The sequence below is a fragment of the Micromys minutus genome (genome assembly GCF_963924665.1).
Source record: "Micromys minutus genome assembly, chromosome: 26".
In the NCBI taxonomy this organism is placed as follows: Eukaryota; Metazoa; Chordata; class Mammalia; order Rodentia; family Muridae; genus Micromys; species Micromys minutus.
In genome coordinates, this window is record NC_137961.1 from 18735000 (window position 1) to 18755911 (window position 20912).

General features: G+C 37.5%; 1 protein-coding gene across 1 annotated transcript in view; it reads right to left on the bottom strand.

Annotated features, from left to right (window-relative positions):
- Positions 1–3640: 3640 nt before the first annotated feature.
- SLC26A7 (solute carrier family 26 member 7) overlaps positions 3641–20912 on the bottom strand; it is a gene marked incomplete at both ends in the record, with an annotated part of 104134 nt that continues 86862 nt past the window's right edge. Inside the window, 7 exons of the mRNA XM_080938554.1 lie at positions 3641–3676; positions 4590–4693; positions 4775–4829; positions 8610–8710; positions 13488–13536; positions 17001–17138; positions 20403–20469. Coding sequence (XP_080794680.1) covers positions 3641–3676; positions 4590–4693; positions 4775–4829; positions 8610–8710; positions 13488–13536; positions 17001–17138; positions 20403–20469 — 550 coding nt within the window. The remainder of the gene's footprint in view (positions 3677–4589; positions 4694–4774; positions 4830–8609; positions 8711–13487; positions 13537–17000; positions 17139–20402; positions 20470–20912) is intronic.

Consider the following 20912-nt stretch of genomic DNA (forward strand, 5'->3'; position numbering starts at 1 on the left):
TTATTCCCTGAAGTTCCAACTCAGAAGGGAAACCTGGGAGGGCAGTGTGGTAGTTTTCTGTTTTATTCTCTGCTGTGTCTCTAATGCATAAGGAGGAAAATGGTCTATTTTCTTTGTTTTGAGCAGTTGCCATTAAAATTGAACTCAGCCTCAAACCCAGGAAAAGACAACTTAAAGTACATAGCAAAGAACACAGGCTAATAATAATAATAATAATTATTATTATTATTATTATTATTATTGTTGTTGTTGTTGTTATTATACAGACATAAATAAAAATTAGAACAAAAATAATGGAAGTCTGGCCAAAGAATGTTGTGCAATTGAAATACTAGCACAAACACAAACCAAAGCCAAAGCGGGGCAAAACTGGCAAACACTGCCCTTTCAGTACTGCATAAATCAAGGCACAGAATTTACCACCCAGGCTGAAAGGTTGTGAGAATAAATCGCTAGGAATAATGAATGCATACTGTTCAGTGGTCAGAGCAAGAAAGCAGTGTGTATTATTTTCCTTGCAGGGGGGTAAATACTCGGAAATAATGGACACAGCCCCACTTAAGAATCGTAGTTATCATATTTCAATTTATTTCCATGTAAGTTGGCTGTTACATGCTGAGTTAGTACAAATAATTATAAAAAACAATAATTAAGTGCATTGAGAAATATAAAAATAAGTGCAGCATATTAGACTACATGATTCCAAACTGCAAATCTTTGGGTTCTGAAAAGCACTGCAGGCACCACTTAACTCCCTGTTTAAAATCTGGCAATAAACTCAGGGCCAGAAAGCATATGTGATACTGAGTCAGATCACCAACCCATAGAACCCAGAACTGGTATTTCAGAGGTGTATGTATGTTCAGCAACATACCAACATATTCCAACAATCCTTGGATGTCAAGCATTATTCATATGGGGTATTAACATGTTAATGTTTTCCTTAAAAAAGAAAGAACTCTGTCCTCATTACATGCATGATTATAGAATGGATATCTGTCAAATAAATTATTGCAAAGTTTAAGATAAACTTTATAACACTGAAATTATATAATTGAGGGCAAATAACCTTTAAAATGAAAGACAAACGGCAAAATTTTAAGGGAATTTAATTAGCATAAATGTGATGTTCAATGTTAACAGTTTTTTCCCGGTCACCTATTTCATATCTGCCATAGTAGGTTCTTAACACTTGTATAGATCCATTTTTTTTATTTTACTGCAACATGTAGTATGGATGAAGTTTATCATGTAAAAATAACATGGCCCCATAAGAATAGGTCAGTTTGCTGGTAGAAAACATTGCAACACCAGAGCCATGGTTACTTTCTGTGTTCTCTGCTTCTACTTTGAAATAAACACTTGTATGTCTAAAACTTATGTGCAGTTCTTGGAGTCTCAGAACTTAATTCAAGAGACTTTATTTGGGTAAACAGTCATTGTGGTCTTGGCATAAACTATGGAGCAGTGGATTTTATACAGTGTGTGGTTTGGTATTCCTTGTCTTTGACTATAACAATGTTTGACAGTGAAATTAATGGGGTTAACTTTTGATGCATTGAATCTATACTATAAATACTCAGATGCGCTCAGATGCAATTTCTCAGGCAAAACTGTTGTTTTGTTAACAACAAAACAGAACAAACCCACCCAACAATTAGCTACGATGACTTTAATGTCAGCCAGGGTCCATAGTCTACAACAAATTTAAGATGCCTATAATGCATGAATTTAATTAAGACCAATCTTGTATAGCAAAATATCATTTTATGTGTACCATCATTTTTTTTCCATCGCTTTGTTTGACTCATGATCCTAAGAGCCCCGTGGATGAGGGACAAAGAATATCACCACCGCGCACCATTGGAAGGATGAAAGTGGATGGTGCATAATAAAACTCCTTTTTATAAGGAAACGATTCCTACTCTCCCTCAGCCTTCCCTTAGAAAAGTATTTGATGAACAATACTGCTTGCCTTACTTGGTACTACCCCATCAAGTATAAGTGACAAAGAAATTGGGGGCGATTTGGGGACCAAGACTGTTCTTTTGAATTTGTTCCAGTAAAAGTGAAAACGTCCATGAAATTTTGGAACACTCTTTTTGGCGTTTTTGTTATTTCATCCTCCCAAAGACTGAGGTGTTGAAACTGTGGGTCATGTGAATGTTTGCCTTGCATGTCCTAAGCACTGTTCCAATCTGTCACTTGGGCAGGAGTTAGAAATTGATCTTGCAGATGCTCATAAGAACCACAATAGAAAGCCAATTTTTCATGTCTATTTTTAACTTGCTTTTCAAACTCTCTTTGCAGTACCTGGGTTTCTTTTTGTTTATTTGTTTGTTTGTTTGTTTGTTTGTTTTTGACAGTGTTACTCAGTCTATAGAATAGTTTAGATTCCATTAAGAATAAAGCAAAATTTAACCTATGGCTTCATATATAAAACAATTTGTCAGAAAAATTGTCAAACTGCATACTTGTATACAGTTAAAAATAAAATATACGAGCATGAGAAAATGTTTGCACTTATATCTGGCCATTAGTGTTGTAAATTATCCTATTGTTTTAGAAACTTTACAGATAATCCCATTCAAGCTCACCTCTAACAAAAGAAAATGGAAAACATACCTTGGAGATCTATCTATCTGTCATTTACCTATCTTCTGTCTGTCTGTCTGCCAGTTGTTCTATCTGCCATCTATCTTGGTATAGATGCATAACATATTACATTTTATTGATTTTTTTATATCTCAAGTAGAAAACTCTAGATTTCTAAGACTTAATCTTATATCCAAAAGCACAAAAGCATTCTACATATGATATTTTGCCATCAAAAAGATCATATTTGTGAAAAAATTACATATCAAATTCTCACATTCTCTGATTGCAATAAAATAAGTCTGAAAGCAGAATATTTTATGTATTACAATGTAGAAGTCAAAGTTATCTGATTGAACAAACTATAGTCTCCAGTATCCATAACTGAGCAGATTAATGTCAAGAACTTAATTTTGTTAAAACACCAGTTTTCTTCCACATATGAACTCATAGTTGAATACATGAATACTGTCAGAGTGACTGTGTTGATGGGTATTGACATTAATAACTTCTACATTGTCTTTTCTCTCAATTATTTTATATCTGTGGATTTCATCTTTTGCTGCATAAAGTGATACTTTTATGTTAATGCTTGAATAACATTGGGTTAAAAACTATGGAGAAATGGCACATTTGCTAACACTTTTTTATGTATTAGATGATCTTAATATTTTTACAAATGGCTTATAAATAATCCAAACCATTTCTGACAAAAGAGTTTCTCCATTTGTTAGCATACAACAAAACAAAAATAAGGCCATACAAAATACTCTTAAAACAGGAAATAAAAGTATGTTTACTGTTCAGTAAACTAAAGTTATATACATATTGATGCCTATATGAGATAACTAATGAATCTGTTTATTAAGAAGAATTATAAAAAAAATAGGTCAGCAAGTCTTGGCCAGTGGCTATGCAGTTGCCAACTTGCATCCCTCTTATTGAGTGATATATGGTATATCCACCAAAATGTGTGCAAAATGCCAGTATCTGGCCTCTTTGGGGCAGGTGCTAATGATGAAACATACACTTCAACACATGGACCTCAGACTTCACTGTGGTCACTGGACTTGCTGGAATTCTAGAAGAGAGGAAGAAATAAACACATATTATTCACCTATCTCATAATCTGTGCTACAATGAAATAACAGCAGTACCATAAGCCACACCCATCGGTAACAAGGCTCCTCATCCCATGTCTGACAGCTGATTTTGAAACCAGCCACATGCTGTAACTTTCTTGACCTTAGTTTTTCTAGTTCTAAAAATCAGCTAAGTGAGAATATCTACCTCATATGCAGTGTCAAATTTATTTAACATGGCTAAGGCCTTTAGAATATTCTAGAATGTGGTAGGTACTAGATACATGTAGGTAAAAATAATGATAGTGTTACTGTTCTGACTGAAGATGAGAGCAGCCTCAGTGGGAAGTGCTAATGCTGTTCTGGGAAGGAGAAAGGCAAAATGACTGAGAGTTATAGAGACATAGCAGAAAACCACAGCTCTGGGATTCATTACAAAAATCATTACCAAAAGCCTAATAGGCACACTAACTTGTGTACTTATAATCATTTGACCACCAGACGCCATAAATGATGTTCCAAAAGAAGACAGTATAAATAGGCATAGTAACACGAGTCTCTGATCATAAAACATTTAAAATTGGTATTTAATATTTCTGCATTGGAGAGCTCCAATGTCAAATTCCAGGACAGTGGATCTCAGATTAAAGCTAAAAAAATTTGCACTTCATAGGTGATAATCAAATTCTCTAAGCCATGACATTAGAACAGCCAAACTATTTCACAGTTGTTCATAACTTGCCCACAAAGTGGAGTAGAATCATTCCTTTAAAGGGAATGTGTCAGATGCAGGAAAGGTTATTCATAGATTTGTTTTTAGAGCCAGTGAAGAGGGAACCTTATAAAACTTCCAATGGTTATGTATTCTAGTTTTTCTTACAGTACTCTGGCTCGCTAACTTAAGCAACTCACCTTATTTAACCGAATCACCCTTATTGCAGCGGGTACCGAGTCAAAAAATATTGGTTTCTCGGTGTCTAGGTCTCCATAGTATGTCATTGCTTTTATCAAGGATGCTGCAAAGAAGGCACAGGGTACGTGAAGACACATGGAAAAGCTGGGAGGGCTCATCTAATGGCAGCTGAGGACAGTCTTACCTGTGCAGTTGGCTAAGAACACGTCCACACTCCTGCTCTTGCAGTCAAGGTAGAGCTAGAAGGAGGAAGAGAGGAGACCCGTGGTTAGTGAAGGGAAGCAGACTGGAGGGAGGAACGGGCTTTGGGGAAAGGAGAACTCTTGGGAAAACAAGTGAGAAAATGTTTCTGAAGCCAAACCACCAGAGGGAGGCATTGTTACATAGTTAACGACGTGCCCAGTATGTTCAAAAGGATTCAAACTGAAACATGTATTCTACCGAGACTAACATGACCATTTCTTTAGAAAGATAAAACCATAATCTTTGCTTCCTTGTAAAACTGATAGAGGATTGCTGTCAACAGCTTTTATGGAAAGCCTAGGACCAGCCTAGTGATAACAGATGCTGGCCTGCTAACATTCCCACTTTGCAACAACCTAGGCATACTCCATTGACTCTACAAATCCCAGCTATTAACCCTCATTATAACCTGAGCCCATTTCCAGTTTTAAAGGTCCACAGAGTGAGAGAGTCTAACTCATGCACGGGTGCACTGGGACCTTGACTTTTACCTTCTAGACATTTTAACCAGAAACAATTTATGAACAAATAATTTTTAATTCACCAAAACCAAATTAAGATCAAATGAAGTTTAGCTAAAAGTACATGTAGAGATCCACTTAAAGTTGAGTGGAGTCGGTTACATGATAGTGATGTGTCCTATAAACAAGACAGACAGCTGCATTGACAATGCAATCTAGAGTGTACTGCAACCATGTAAGTTACGTAATATGTAATTTCTCTCATCTTTCTCCATCAGTAGGTCCCCTTTGAAAAATGAGAACTGTAGATTGATCAGAGTTGAGTATAAATGAAAAACAACAATAAAAACAAACTGTGAGCTCTGCCTTTGACATTGAATAAGTGGCCGCTGCTTCTGGAAATTAATGTGATTAATTTCAAGGTGACCTCTCCGCGTCTGACTTTCTCTTAAGCCCAGTGGAGCTGAAACACATTGCTATTATGGATGGCCTGTTGATTTTGATAAACACAATCTCCATTTCACTGACCTGCCCTGACATCCCCAAACCTGAAAAAGAATAAAGAGAAGTCACCCAGTTCCCTTCCATCCACAACTCCGGGATCAGTGCTCTTTGTGCTGAAGTAGCTAAGTACACAGTCTAGACGGTTCCTAAAAAGCAGGAAAACTAGCACGAGTGGCAGGCCCTGCTGCTCACGGCTCCAGACTATTACTCAGGGTAGCTGGAATTAAGAACTAATCTTGCTTGGAAATATATTTGCACTTTAAGAAATGGCTTTAAAATTCACTATACACATATATATGTATACTTGTATACATATATATGTGTATATATGTATACATAAATCAGGTGATATATATGTTACTATTATGTGTATGTTTATGTTCACACATGAGCATACAACAGCATGTAACAGAGATTAAAAAACCAACCAACAAAACAAAACAGTGCTGTGGAGTGGTTCACTGCTTTCATGCTTGTACTGGCTCTGGGGATCAACTCAGGTGGTCAGTCTTGCCTGTCAAGAACCTTTCCCTACTGAGTCATCGCACTAGCTCAAGAAATGGTCATTTAAAGCAAGGAAAGCAATACTAGATGCTAGCGTTGCTGAGCGCTTACTAACTGTGTGGCCACATAAGTACTTTACTGGACATGTCCTGTGAGCTCACAATGTGAAGAAGTGAAGAGCTTTACTTCTAGTTTATAGAAGGCAAACAATGAGATGTCTGGGGAGATATAAAGACCTGATATTGAACCCTTAGAGCACCCCTAAAAGCTGGGTTCAGAAAGCTGTAGAGCCTCACTGCTCCTGTGGAGAGAGAGAGGTGGAGCAGACACAGGAAAAGACATGTAACATGTCAGCTACCTGGTATATCACAAACATATACTGTCTCAAACAAGGTTGAAAGCAAGGATTGAGGCCTGTGTTTCTCCTTTGGCATACACACATGTACTATGTCATTTATGTACCCACACGCACACAAATGACCACATGTGTGTGCATGCATGTGTGCATGTACACACACACACACATACACACACACATACACACACACACACATACACACACACACACACACACACACACACACACACACACACACACACACATGCACGCACACCGAGGGTCAAGGAAGAAAGGATGGAAGAAGGGAAGGGAAGGGAAGAGTAGGGAAGGGAAGGGAAGGGAAGGGAAGGGAAGGGAAGGGAAGGGAAGGGAAGGGAAGGGAAGGGAAGGGAAGGGAAGGGAAGGGAAAGGAAGAAGGATGGAATTTAGCTCCAGGCATAGAAGTATTTGGCTGATGTGTGAATCCAGAATTTTTCTATCTTTAATGCCTAACTGCTTAACAAATTCTAAACCTTGTAGTAATAAGGAGAAAAAAAATGAAGGCAGGTAGAACATTGCCAACTTTGTATTTAAAGGAAAAACAGTGTACCAAGTGCAAGATAGTTTTCCTGTCAATTTAAAAAGACATCAATTGTCTTAATGCAGCATTAGAACTTGTAATCCACTACTATGATTCTGGTAGGAAACAAAAGCAACAACCTTTATTCATTGGGATGCTTCAGTGCCTGGATTGTATTATTCCTCTTTGCTATCAGCCTTTGAGCCTAAACTAAAGGGCAGCAGGTCTCTTGTCTTCCTCTTCACCAATTCTGAGAAGTGTTTTCAGAGAGGGCGACTAATAATTTCAGCTAAAAATTTAAAACCTAATTAATAACAACAGCACCTTGATTCTTAAACCTTGGTTTGCACCATCCATTTGCTTTCTAAACTTGTTGTTTATTCCATGTATGTGAGTACTCCGTTGCTTTCTTCAGACACCCCAGAAGAGGGTATCAGAACCTTCTACAGATGGTTGTGAACCACCATGTGGCTGCTGGGAATTGAACTCTGGAAGAGCAATTAGTGCTCTTAACCACTGAGCCATTTGCTTTCTAAGTGCCTTCTATTCTTAAAGCAAAATCATTTCCTCATTCTACAGAGAAACTACCAAGATTTAAACAAATGGGCCATTTTCCCAGCACACTGCAGTCCTAAGACAGATCCAGCATGATTCCCAGACATCATCAGGATAAGCACTTTCCCCTCCGGGCACTACCATCCCCATCCTCCTGGACAGAGACACTCAGTTTGTCCTTACAGTTCTGGAACGTGAAAGGTGGAAACTTTCGATGTAAATTTTACGATACAAATAAAGAAATAGAAACTATATAGGATCTCAGTCAATCAATCCTTTTTTTTGTTCTTGTTATTTGTATATTTCCCAGGGCAATTGAAACCAAGCCTTTGATTGCTAGTCAGCGCTTTGCCACTGAACTAGAGCATCAGCGCTAACACAACTCTTTTTAAAAAAAAAAAAAATGTTCAGATAAAAGAAAAAAGAAGGAACTCTTCTTAGTGTCCATTTCAAAGCAATTCTCAGCCATAGCATGAGGTGGTGGAGGGGGTAAATGCAGCAGCCTCGGTGGTGAAGCAGCCAAGCAGAGGTGGAGTTCAGGGAGAATTGGCTGGGGTGATAGTACCCCGAGAGGCTTTTCTTCATTCTAGAAGCACTGAACATTCCTTTCGTGGCAGATATTATGCCTGATAATACTCAAATCTCAGTCTTCCCACTCCTCCAACTTTGACCCCCTACCCTACATGCTTAGAATCCTGAAAGAGCCTTTTGAGACAAACCCACTGTAGTAAAGGCACAGAATTCTATTTTTTGTGGGAAAGAGGTTTAGGACTCTGGAGCCCAGGCTGCGGAGGAATACTTCTGCCACTGAAGAGAGGTAAGGAATCGGGCCTGACCCAGGCCACGCAGATACCTCAACAAGTGTGGAGACTCCCGTGTAGTCGAAAAAGGTCAAGCCACTGCAATTCAGGACCAAAGAAGACTTCTCACTGGGGCAGGGCTGGGACGCTTCCTCTGCAGAAGACACAGAGACTCTAGTTAGAATGAGCAGATTTCTGCAGCTGACTTGGCTGAACAGAAGCAAAGAAACAGTGTCCTCATGCCTAATAGTAATTCTGCACATTTTTTTTAATTTAGTTACCAATTCTTTTTCTTTAAGACTGGCTGGAAACATTTTAATGAGTCTAAAAGGGTATCTAGGAAGTTAACTTTAAGCACAGTGTAGATATTCTGGATGGAGTGTTATCCACATCGTCTGCTTCTTTTGCTGGTAGGTTCATTGTAAGGGCCCTGTTTGGAGATGTCTGAAACTCATGCGCTTCAATTTATACACAACAGCAGAAGTCCAGTGCTTGGGAGCACTCCACAGCTCTGGAGGCAATCTTTGTTAACATTAATTATCAGTTAATTCACAGTAATTCTGCATGCACCAAGCCCCGGGATCATCACTAGCTCTGTTAGCAACACAAACCTGTTGTATATGCGTCACACAAAAATCCCTTCAAAATACTGGTTTTGAGAAATAAAGTTTTAAGTGTCTTCTTTAAAGTAATAGTAGGTGAGAAATAATTCATAAGGGTATGCATCTTCCCAGCTCCGCTCCTAGTGATCAGACATGGTAGAAATGACACCTTAGACATAGGCAAGGACTACGAGTCTACCCCATGTAGACTTTTCCAAAAATTGGTAAGAGTGACCAAGACAATCACTGCTTGAAAGTGGATACTTTTATTATCCATCAGCCTTAATTTGAGTGAACGGCTAAAGCACAGGAATAGTTGGTGCTAGAACCTAAGATGATGGTGAGATCAGAATGGGTGTGAAGACTTCCACGTGTATCCACTGCGCACTGCTGCTCCGAGCAAACTGCATAAGCCATGGATTGAAAATTGAGCGACAACGTATAACTTTTGCTAAAAATTGTCTTCAGAGAAATTAAATGTTTAACTCTAAAAGTAGATAACTGATGAATTATAAAGTTTTCTGACATCTCAATGCCTTTTCTACTTGTACTTTTACTTTACGTTTTGGGGTTATAATATAATTGCATCATTCCCCCTTCCTGTTCCTTCTCATAAGCCTTCCTACACAGCCCTTCCTGTTCCTTCTTATAAGCCTTCCTACACACCCCTTCCTGTTCTTTCTTATAAGCCTTCCTACACACCCCTTCCTGTTCCTTCTTAAAAGCCTTCCTACACATCCCTTCCTGTTCCTTCTTATAAGACTTCCTACACACCCCTTCCTGTTCCTTCTTAAAAGCCTTCCTATACACCCCTTCCTGTTCTCTTTCAAATTAATGGCCCTTTATTTATTCATCGTTGTCATATATATTCCTAAATATAACCTGCTCAGTCTATATGTTACTTTGATGTATATGTTTTTATTCTTTGCTAAAAAGCACAATAGCAATATTTACAAATAAGATTTTATAACAATAAGCTATAACCTAAATAAATTGTTTGACTTAGAAACCATGTCAACACATAAGTTTTCATCAAAAATTTTATATAGCTTTTATCTATAACCCACAGGCATTATTTTGGGCATCTGAATATATAGCCAGAGCAAGAGGTTTACACAATCATGATGCATTTGTTCATCGAAGTCAGATTAAATCTTAGAGTGGCCTATCAAGCCAGTGTTTCAGTTAGGCACCACTATAATTTTATTTAAAATTCTGAACTTAAAAGTGCTACAATAAAAACTATATATTGATTAATAGAGAGATTGCTGATAATGCTTTCTAAATGACTTAAAAATGGCATTGGGATAATTTTAAGAAAGGTTTTTTTTTTTTTTCTTCAAACCTGCCATATCAATTTCATTGTTAAACTATATTTTACATTCTTGCTACTGTCTTATAAATTTTCTATAATATAGGTTATCATAGATTCAATCTATAGATTAAATTATATGTTGTTACAGAGTCATTCTGGGCCCTCATTTATTTCATCTTTTATTTTTATACATGATTTTTCTTTTTAACCTTTATTTTCATTCAAAATAAAACAAATCAAAACAAAACACCCTTTCTTGTATTTGTTGATAATTGTTAATGTAAGCTATCTCAAATAAATTAGCTCATAGCACCTTATTTGAACAAAAAAATAAAATCCTAATTGTGAAGTTTCTAATCCACTCAAATGAAAATTTAAATACAATGGGCATTTCTGAAATCTTCCAAATTAAAAAAAAACATCATTTTCTTTTACTCATGTCTCCTCTGCCCTGTCATAGCACTCATTCATCTGTATAACACTGTGTTCCAAGCTGCTGAGTAACTGGAGTAGAACAATACAGATCACATCATCCTGGGTAAGAGACTCTATAGCTAATAGCCTGCCTTAAGCAAATGAGGTAAGCTTGGAGCATGCAAGGAGACGAATAATCTTATCCCCACAGGGTTGGTGGTGAATGATGGGCTTTATCTACAAAATACAACGTTTCAGAAAGACATTAACCATCAGGTGTGGATGAGCAATTAAACCCAGACTGTGGAAGACAGCTCTTTCCTGTGGAATAATTCATTAACTCCTTTAATTAAAAAATATTCATAGTTGCATAATTTAAGAGTGCTTTGCATTTACTTCAAAAGACTCCTGACAGTCTGTGAATCACTTGCAATTTTAAAAAGTATTTTATATTGGTACCAATTAACTATTGAGAAACAGAATTATCTCTCTAATTTCTAAAGAAATAAATAGAGAAGAGACACTTCGACCAAACAATAATATCCTCTATGGAAAAGCATGTTATTATTGAACATTTCATTCACTGGTCTAGTCTTTTACTAATTCCATCAGTTAATACAGATGAGCTGTGTTTTTAAGCACCCTGTTAGGGAACGTATGTGCAGTGCTGAACAGTGATGAAGATGCCTGCCTTCAACAGACTTTTAATCAAATGGAGAGTAGTAAGTTCAGCTATTAAGTTGAGAGGTTATAAGGCTGGAGAAGGTATACAAACAGTGCTAAGGAAGATCCAGAAACAGAACAATATTCTCACACATACACACATGGAAACACATGCAAATACACATCCAAAATCTGCCTCCACACCCTCAGTACCTGTGAATATGATACCTTACAGGGGGACAACAAGAACTTTGTATATTTGGTTAAATTCAGGATGTTAGTATAGGAAAATTTCCCCAGACTATCCAAATATCTGGAGATTCAGGATCAGAGAGGATATGATGAAGAAGAGATCAGAGAGAGACCTGAAGATGCCTCTTCTAGCTTGAATATTAATGTGAGTATGAACCAAGGAACACAGATGGACCAAGTTGGACAGGGGCTGGGGATCTTCCTGTAGAGCCTCCAAAAAGAAACATAACTCCAATGCTATGCTCATGAAACTCACTCTGAACTTCTGTCACTGAGATATAATGTAGTAAATGTGTACTGCTTTGAGTCACTGAGCTTAGGGTAATTGCAACAGACAAGATGCAAGTTTATACACCTGAGTGTTTTAAGTTGGGGGTTAAGAGTAAGATATTCATTTCAGATGGATGGAAGCCTGCTTAAACTTTGGAGTCCATGACATCAGAAGCCAGATCTATTTTCAGAAACATTGGATATATGTTATCTCTTTTCCCTAGGATACAGTAGGTCTCAAAAGAGAGAAATGTTTGCCAGGTGATTAATGACATGAAAGGTGCATGAAGGAAAAGAAGAGAGGATTATGTGAGCTGAGACACAGAGAAACTGGGATATTTTCTTAAGTGGGACAGGTGGAAGAAGATCACATAGCACGTTCACATAGCAATAACTCTACAGGGCTCCTGTTAGCATTGTCAGCAGATGACCTAGAATACTAAACAGACTTCTACAAGATCTCTTCACAAGCTGAACAATTATGATTTTCATATTTTTTTAAAAAATGCTGTGGCTTTCATCTTCTAATTTTTTGGTGCTTGTTTGGTTTTGTACATTGTTTGTTTGTTTGCTTGTTTGTTTGTTTGTCTGTTTCCAGTGTAGACTTGGCTGTCCTAGTAGTCATTCTGTAGACCAGGCTGACTTTAAACTCAGAGGTCCATCTTTATCTTTCTACCAATTTAAGGCATGCACTGCCACTGCCTGGTATCCATCTTATAATGTATGTAGTCTTGTAGGGTTGTTTATTTTGTTGTGCGCCAACTATGCATGTGAAAAGGCTGTTGAAGAAAGGTTATCTTTGACTTTAGTCTCCTTTCTCCACTGCTTTTATGGCTTGATGTGTCACTGTGGTTGGGTCACTTGGGTCCTATTCTGTATCCCTTACATAATACACTGACCTGTACCTTTTATCAAGTACTTACCATTAAAACATTGTTGCTTTTACCTGACATTTATCCTAGAAAATCATGAGTCTATAATTAAACTTGGTCAGGTGAAATAGAAATCTAAAATAGCCTTGAGATAATATTTGGGGATTGATCTATATGAAGACTATATAGAGTTTGGACATTTGATTTAGGGAGAAGGAAAAGAAGAAAGATGGAAGTAAGAACAGGGGGAGAAGTGGGAGGCAAAAGAAGAGATGGGAGAAGATAAAGGAGAGTAACAAGAAAAGGGACACGGAACATGTAGGTGAGTCAAAAGGAAGAGAGGAGGAGAGAAAGGAGCAGAGATAAAAATAAGGAGAATAGGCAAGAGGAGGCAGGATACGGAGAAGTGTATTCTAGCTGAAGAACAAAGAAAACCCTAAAGGGGAAGGGTCAACATAGAGGAAAAGGAAGAAGGTGGTGGTTTTCCTCTGGTATAAGTTCAAGTCAAAACATTTAAATACTTTTTCCTTAAAGTAAACTCACCATTACAGTTGCCATTGGACAGGGAACTAAGCAAGGTGTTCTGTTCACACTGAAATAAAAATAGATGTAAAGAATAAAAACGTTGTGAAACAACATAGCCACCAATGCAAAAGGTCTCACATCCCTTTCTCCATGATGAGGAACAACAATCAGCTGTGCCAAAGGGTTTGTTCCTGGAGTGTTTCAATGCTGTGTGCAGTGAACTAGGAGATGAAGAACCACCGTGTCACTGGAAGTGAGCACACATATGTTCGGTAGATACTTTGCTCACTGAATCGATGTTAGAACATTTATCACATGCTAGATGTCTGGAAGTGAAAACGAGGTTCCGTATCATATAGTTCAGCTTCTCTATCAGCAGTGCCTCGGAGACGGCAGGCTATCTGTTGATAAACAAGTGTTCTGGTTTGTTTTTCTTTTCTTGGTTAATGATAAGGAGAATGCATGTTTTTTCAGTGTCTACTCCATATCCAAGTCTTGAAGACATTAACCATTGAATCTTTAGACGCATTCTGGGAAGTGACTAATCTTGTGTTTCATGATGAGGGAAGCAAAGACCAGAAAGCTAGAAAACATCTAAAGTTACAAAGCCAGGGACATCTCAGTCTGCAATGAGAGCCGATGGCTTCCCAGGTTTCCATTCCCAGCCCCTGCTTGTACTGCTCCTCCTTAAGGCGGGTGGGGAATCGTTTCCCCTACGTGTTGCTTTGTGCGACAGATCACAGAATTTTAATAGATTATTTCTTATACTTCCAAGATTCAGCCTTTCCTTTACTCAGTATTTAGGTAATGACACTTCGCTGTGTGGCTGTGGCCTAGGGACTGGCCCTCAGCATATGGGCTTTTCCTTTCTCTCCCTTACCTTCTCTGAAATCTCCTGTTCCGAAGAATTTGAAATAATTAATCTAGATATTCTACTTTTAGGAGGTGAATTATAACTTCTCCAACTCCTAACATTTGGCCTGAGCGAAGTTACTTCCTGCCACGGTGTAGCATAGAAAGGGTTAAAAATAGATTAACTTAGGGAATCAACGGTTATCATCTTGTTTGTATTATATACCTTGGGTGGGATGTAGGACTTCGGCCCTACAGTGTTCCTTCCCTATGATCATAACCCTAGTCTTACCAGGTAACACACCAAACAAATTCTAATACAGGGGCATTCCACAAAATACCTGGCCAGTCTTGATCAAAAATTTCACATCCTTTAAAACAAGAGAATTTGGAAAACTGTTGTAGGCAAGAGGATCACAAAGAAGCGTGACAGTTGGATGCGATGTGACATATTAGCTAGAATCTTGGCGCCCCCTCCCGTCACGAAATAAATAAATAAATAAATAAATAAATAAATAAGTAAGTAAGTAAATAAATAAATAAATAAATAAATACTAGCCACAATTAAGAAGACAGAATAAAACATAAATGAGTCCATTAGCTGTAGCTGGTGTGCCAGGCATTAGCGTCTTGAACTGCTGTAGGGTATACAGAACCTATCCCAGCTCCTTAGTTTTCCCGTCAATCAAGACTATAAAACACCTGAAGCTGTTTTATTAGAATACATTTTGTCCTAAGAGAGTGCCACCTATAATCCCACTGTGTCACACAGGTGTAAGGTGTAAGCCCCCTCCAGCTGAAACATAATTTTACAAATGACTGATGGTCTGAATTGAAGAAGGAGACAGGAGTCAGTATCAGGAACACAAGTTCATTTTAGGCAGCCCTGGGTTATACTATACACTGCAAGGTTTTAAGTGGAAGATGGTAAATTTGACAAATTTCTTATGGGTTAAAACTCTATCATGTTTTTATAATACCGCTTTGCATGGGCATTATGAGCTAACACCAGTCCACAAAAGCTACTACAACTGTGCTCTGCCATATATAATAAAGGCTCTGTGAGATAAATAGGCACCATGTCAACTTGAAAAACTAGATGCAGAAGTGAGTTTCCAATTTGAAAACATTGGCTGTGGTCCTCAGCATTCCATTGAACACAAAAACCTAAGGTCACAAAGGCAGCATGCATTTGCAACCTGTAGGGTCCCAAGGGTTCTCATCTGTAAAGGGTTCACACTCACTTATAGTCTGACCGCATCACCTCACAAATGTTAATAATTACAGGAAGAGAAACTATACACCTTCATTTTCAACTGTGATCATGAAAATCATGCATTTGGTCCTATATGGGGGTGAGGGGCAAAGATCACAAGCAGATTAGGGGGAGAACTACAGGCAGAAGCATGTGGCTTTAGCAAAGGCATGTCCCTCTGTGCAGTTTCTAAGACCAGAAACAAGAGTCCTAAGGTCTCCCATACGTGCAGAACTAAGAGATACATGTTCAAGGATATATAAGAAACTATCTGGAGAGTCAAGGAAAATTTCATGAGGACAGTCGATCTAACAAACCACATTAGCTGAGAGTGCACGGAACTAAGGCAATTCCAGAACTATTCTAAGTGTTGTAAATATTAACTATTTGTAATATGAATATTTATAACTAGGGTTGTTAAAAATGAGGAACCTGAGATGCAGGTTCATCTAAACTCCCACTGCTGGGGAGTGGCTCTGGGTCTGAGGGCTCAAGGGCAAATCACACATTCACACTGGCTCATTCTGGTGCACACTTGAGTCAGTGCCTCTGGTCACTGAGATTTCTTACAGAAATAAAGAAAGCTGAATGTTAGGCATTGATGATGCATATCAGCATATTTTATGGCTTTCTGTTCATTTTCACTATAACCTGTGAATAGGACAATATTTAATATCGTTTAAGAAATTTATCCACCATGAACCTAAAATAAATATCTGATAATCTAGTTCTTCAGAATATGGAGTTTGATGAACAACTTCAGAGAAACATAAACAGTTGCTATTAACATTGTAACATTACCACACAACTGTCTCTCCTTTCCTTCCAAGCACTTGGGAGAACAGGGCAGAAGTAGACTGCATAGGAATACCCTGTCTCAATTTTAAAAAGAAAAATAAAGAAGAGGTTAGGAAAGGGAGAAAAGGAAGAGAAGGAATGAGGAAAAGAGGGACAGTTGTGTAATAATGTTACAATGTTAATAGAGAAGTAGGAAGAAAAGGAGAAACAATTGTGTGATAATGTTACAGTGTTAATAGAGAAGGGGAAAGGAAAGGAGGGACAATTGTGTGATAATGTTACAGTGTTAATAGAGAAGGAGGAAGGAAAGGAGGGACAATTGTGTGATAATGTTACAGTGTTAATAGCAACTGTCCAAGCTTCTCTGTAGTTATAATACTCCATATTCTTAAGAACTAGATTGTCAGATATTTGTTTTAGGTCCACAATGAACAAATTTCTTAAACAATATTAAATCTTGTCCTATTCACAGATTATATTGTAAATGAATAGACACACATAAACTATTAAGGCTTTTTTCCCTCCTAAGGAACAAGTCTACAAAAACATCCATACTTTGTTGTTTACCTGTGGATATTATTAGTGATATTTCAGTATTACACATATCATGAAGCTGCTAGTCCTACCTTACTGACATCATCAAGTGGTTGGCTGCTGTCACTTTCCCTTAGGATTATTTTCATCAGATCAGCACTAAATTTCTTTGCATTCAGGAAAACAAGTGGGTTGTTTATTGAGATGATTTTTATCTGTTGCAAGTTTTCCTTTTAAAGGGAAAAAAGGCAATGATTTAGAACTCTGAATCAAGTCAGGAAAAAAAATAAAGTAAACAAGCAAATTAAAATATATATACCTAATCAGAGTAAATCCTATGAGTCAACATACCATTCAATTGTGGACTGTTATCTCTTTATTAACATATTGGTTATTGTGATTTTTTTGTAAGGCTTAATGGAATATACACATATCAAAGAAATGCACAATTAATATTGAGAAATACTAGTAATAAAACAAATCCACAGCTTTTCAGAAAGTCTTTCTTATTTCTGTTCACCAACCCAAGTGAGGTAATAACCTAGACTATCTACCCTCCACAAAGTGCATCTTTTACTCAACCTGTCATTTAAAATGAACTTAATTGTTGTTATTTTGCAATGATGTGGCTCAACTCCAGAGCCTCTTATATACTAGGCAACTGCTCTGCCACTGAATACATCCTTAAATATCCATTAGTATTTCAATAAAACTAAATGTGTGCCTCCAAGTGTCAACTATCATTTCTTTACACAACACTGATAAAAGCTGGCCTCTAGCTAAAATGCAACTTTGAAAATAATTGGCAGTCCTAATTGAAAGTAAACCATAAGAGATAGTAATGAAACACAGGTTTACCTGAGCAGCCCTGGATTACACTGCATTGCCCGAATGAAGGATGGGGAAAGGGAGAAGAAATGATTTCAACACAAACTCTATCTACTTCGTCTATCCAGATATTACTGACAGCACTTGGTGCTGTCCAACCAAAACCCTCTCTTCTGTGACTCGGGATGGGTATCTGATTGAGAAGATGGTCAATCCTGTGGAATGGTTAACTCCTTACCAACCAAGCTAGGCATTTTGTATTCCTTCAGGCTTTTGTATCCCATGAAAGAAGAGATGCAGAGAAGAGCCATGCGTGCAGGCAGAAGAAATGAAGACTTGGGTACATAAATATGGATAATTCAGAGATCTTGGTGTTTGCTCATTTTTAAATAAATGTTTAAAATATATTTCCGAGTTTCTAAATTACACAGATATTTCAATTCTAGAAAGTGAGGACGTTGTAACAACAATAAAAAAATGCAAGGAAGCAAAAACACTGAGCTGTCGAAATCACTTATAATCTAGGGGAAAACATGTAGAAACTGAAAAGTAACTCCTTAGTGTTCATTTCTGTCATACACTGTCATCAGATTGGATTGTTCCAGCAGTCTTTAGATAAAAAAAAAAAAAAAAAAAAAAAAAAAACTAAGTCTTTGTTAAATAATAGAGATTTGAGCTGCTACAACTAAAATCTGATTTTGTTGCAGAAGACTCGTCTCAAGTTTGAATGGGCATTCTGTATGAAGAGGAGGTTAGAGTAGGGACAGCACCATTTTAAGTCAGATAACATTTTCATTCAATGCTGTATATGCAAATTACATTCAATCTGATTCACATCTCTTATTCTCATGGAAAATATTAGGAAACTACTTAGACTTAACTTTTTTTAAAAACTGGGATTTTATGAGCAAAAGTTAATCTTACGCAGGTGACAGAAGAAAGAAAATTTTCTAGCATTTGTATCTGTCCTATATATACCTCATTAAATTCTAAGTTACATTCAACCCAAGAAGGCAAGGGTTATGAGGTTTGCTCCCTAGTGAACTTTAGGAGGAAAACTCCTCAATCTAAAATTGTATTCTGCCTTAAAATAAAGATTTGAGTGAGGGATGATGGGGCCATGGGTTAAATTCCATGGGAAAACTATGAAAGGAAGAGAAAGGCTGGCTTGGTTGAAAACTTGGGCCTGGGACAGCTTCCAAGGCTCTGAACCAAACAGCCCTCTGTGAAGCAAATCTCTTATTAAAAGAACAAACCATTCTCCTGGGTGTCACAGAAAGACTCCTGACGTTACTTCCTGTTTTCAGGCTACCTGGAAAGACCTTGACATTGGTGCTTTTGGAAGTAGGCCAGTTCTCTGTGTTCTGAGGGGAATCATAAGGTAATGAAGGAAGTGACTATGAGAGAAAAGGAGAAAATGTTAACCAAACATTTATCAAGCAGGTTCAGAGTGAGGGCAACCTTTACAGATGGGCTAAAATAATTCAATAAACTTGATATTTTTTCTCCCACTTCAAACTTTTTATGGTTGTTTTTTAAAACAAGAAACTACAAGTACCCAATACTACTTAGTGGGCTCTGCAGCTGAAGTTGGTACACAGCTAAAGGCAAAGATCCTTGCCTAAACTCAGTGGGCCACAACCCAAAAGCAAAAGACAATAATGTCAGAAAGTAGTAAGGTGTGTCCTTTAATTCCAACACAGGTAGAGGAAGGCGAATCTCTGCAAGTTCAAAGCCAGCCTGGCCTATAAATCTAGTTCCAGGACAGCGAGGGCTGTTATACAGAGAAGCCCTGTCTCTAAAAATTAAAATTTAATTTTTTTTAAAAAAGGAAAGAAAGAAAAAAGAGAAAGAAAAAGTAAAAAAAAAATACAGTGTATTGAAGGTAGTGTATTGAAGCAAGGGTTGAGTTTCTGGAGTTAAGAGGGAGGTACCAGAAGGTGGGGTGAAAGCAATCCTGTATGAAATTGTCAAAGAACAACTTTAAATTTTTAAAGATAATGGGGTTCAAACACTGTCACCTGACACCCTTACACAGGAGCAAGGCAAGCTGGTTTATGTAAATTGCCTTTCTATGAAAATTCTCCACGTTGCATAATTTCATGATTGTTGGCATTCTACACAGAACCTTGGACTTAATTGCTTTCAGCTAATAATTCAGTATCATTGTGTTGTCAAATACCATTTTTAAAATTCTTTGAGAATTTCATGTGTGCATACATAGGACCTTATTCCCTACCCCAACACTGATTAGGTCACTAAGACAGCAGTACATGGATGACTTTTGCTTTACTTTTTTTCTCCATTCTCAAATTTTCTTTATCATTTCAGAAATAAAAAGGATGCCAAAGTGGCTAATTTTATGCAGTTTAGCAGTGGGAAAGAAGTTCTCAAATGCCTGAAGTAATCTCTGCCATAAGTCAACCGTGGGCTGAAATTCTATGAACCATGGTGTGATTTAATTAGATGCTTAAATTCAAGGAGGTTTTCTTTTCCTCTCCTAGTTTTCTGCACGTCCACTGCACACTACCCAGTGTGGTGCTCACAGGTATACGACCGGAATGATGTTGTCGCATAGCATGGTTTATCGGATTTTATGACCCTTGGAAACGATCTCATCCATAAAGGTTCACACTTGCACAAAGAGAAAAGGAAGTCAGACTTACATCACACGTCTCTGTCTTCACCTTCAATTCCATTTCTTTCATGTCTGTTATGCTTAAAGTCTTTGCCCTACATTTAAGGCAGATTAAAGTTAAAAGTCATTTCCTGACACAGTATTAAAAGAAAAGAATCAAAAGCAACAGGTTGTTTTACATTAAAATATATTAGAAATAACATGGTTTGTGCTCTATGGTGATTTGTCTGTAAGATCTGGGTAAATCTGTATTTTGTGAGAATATTCTGTAATGGAGAATAACAACACAGGTATCTAACTAGAAATTAATAAACAGAATGTGTCTTATTTAAGTCCCCGGGATCTCAGTGCTCCGAGCTGTAAGAGCTACATTGATGGATACAAATTATAAAGTGAGAAAGGGCTAAACACGATGCAAAGTCTCATAAAATGTTATTAGACGAGGGGAAAAAAGGGGCAGAGAAAAAGGAGGAGGAGGAGGAAGAGACAAAGATGACAATAATCTGTATTTGAGGGTTCTATACGGGTGACAGTATGC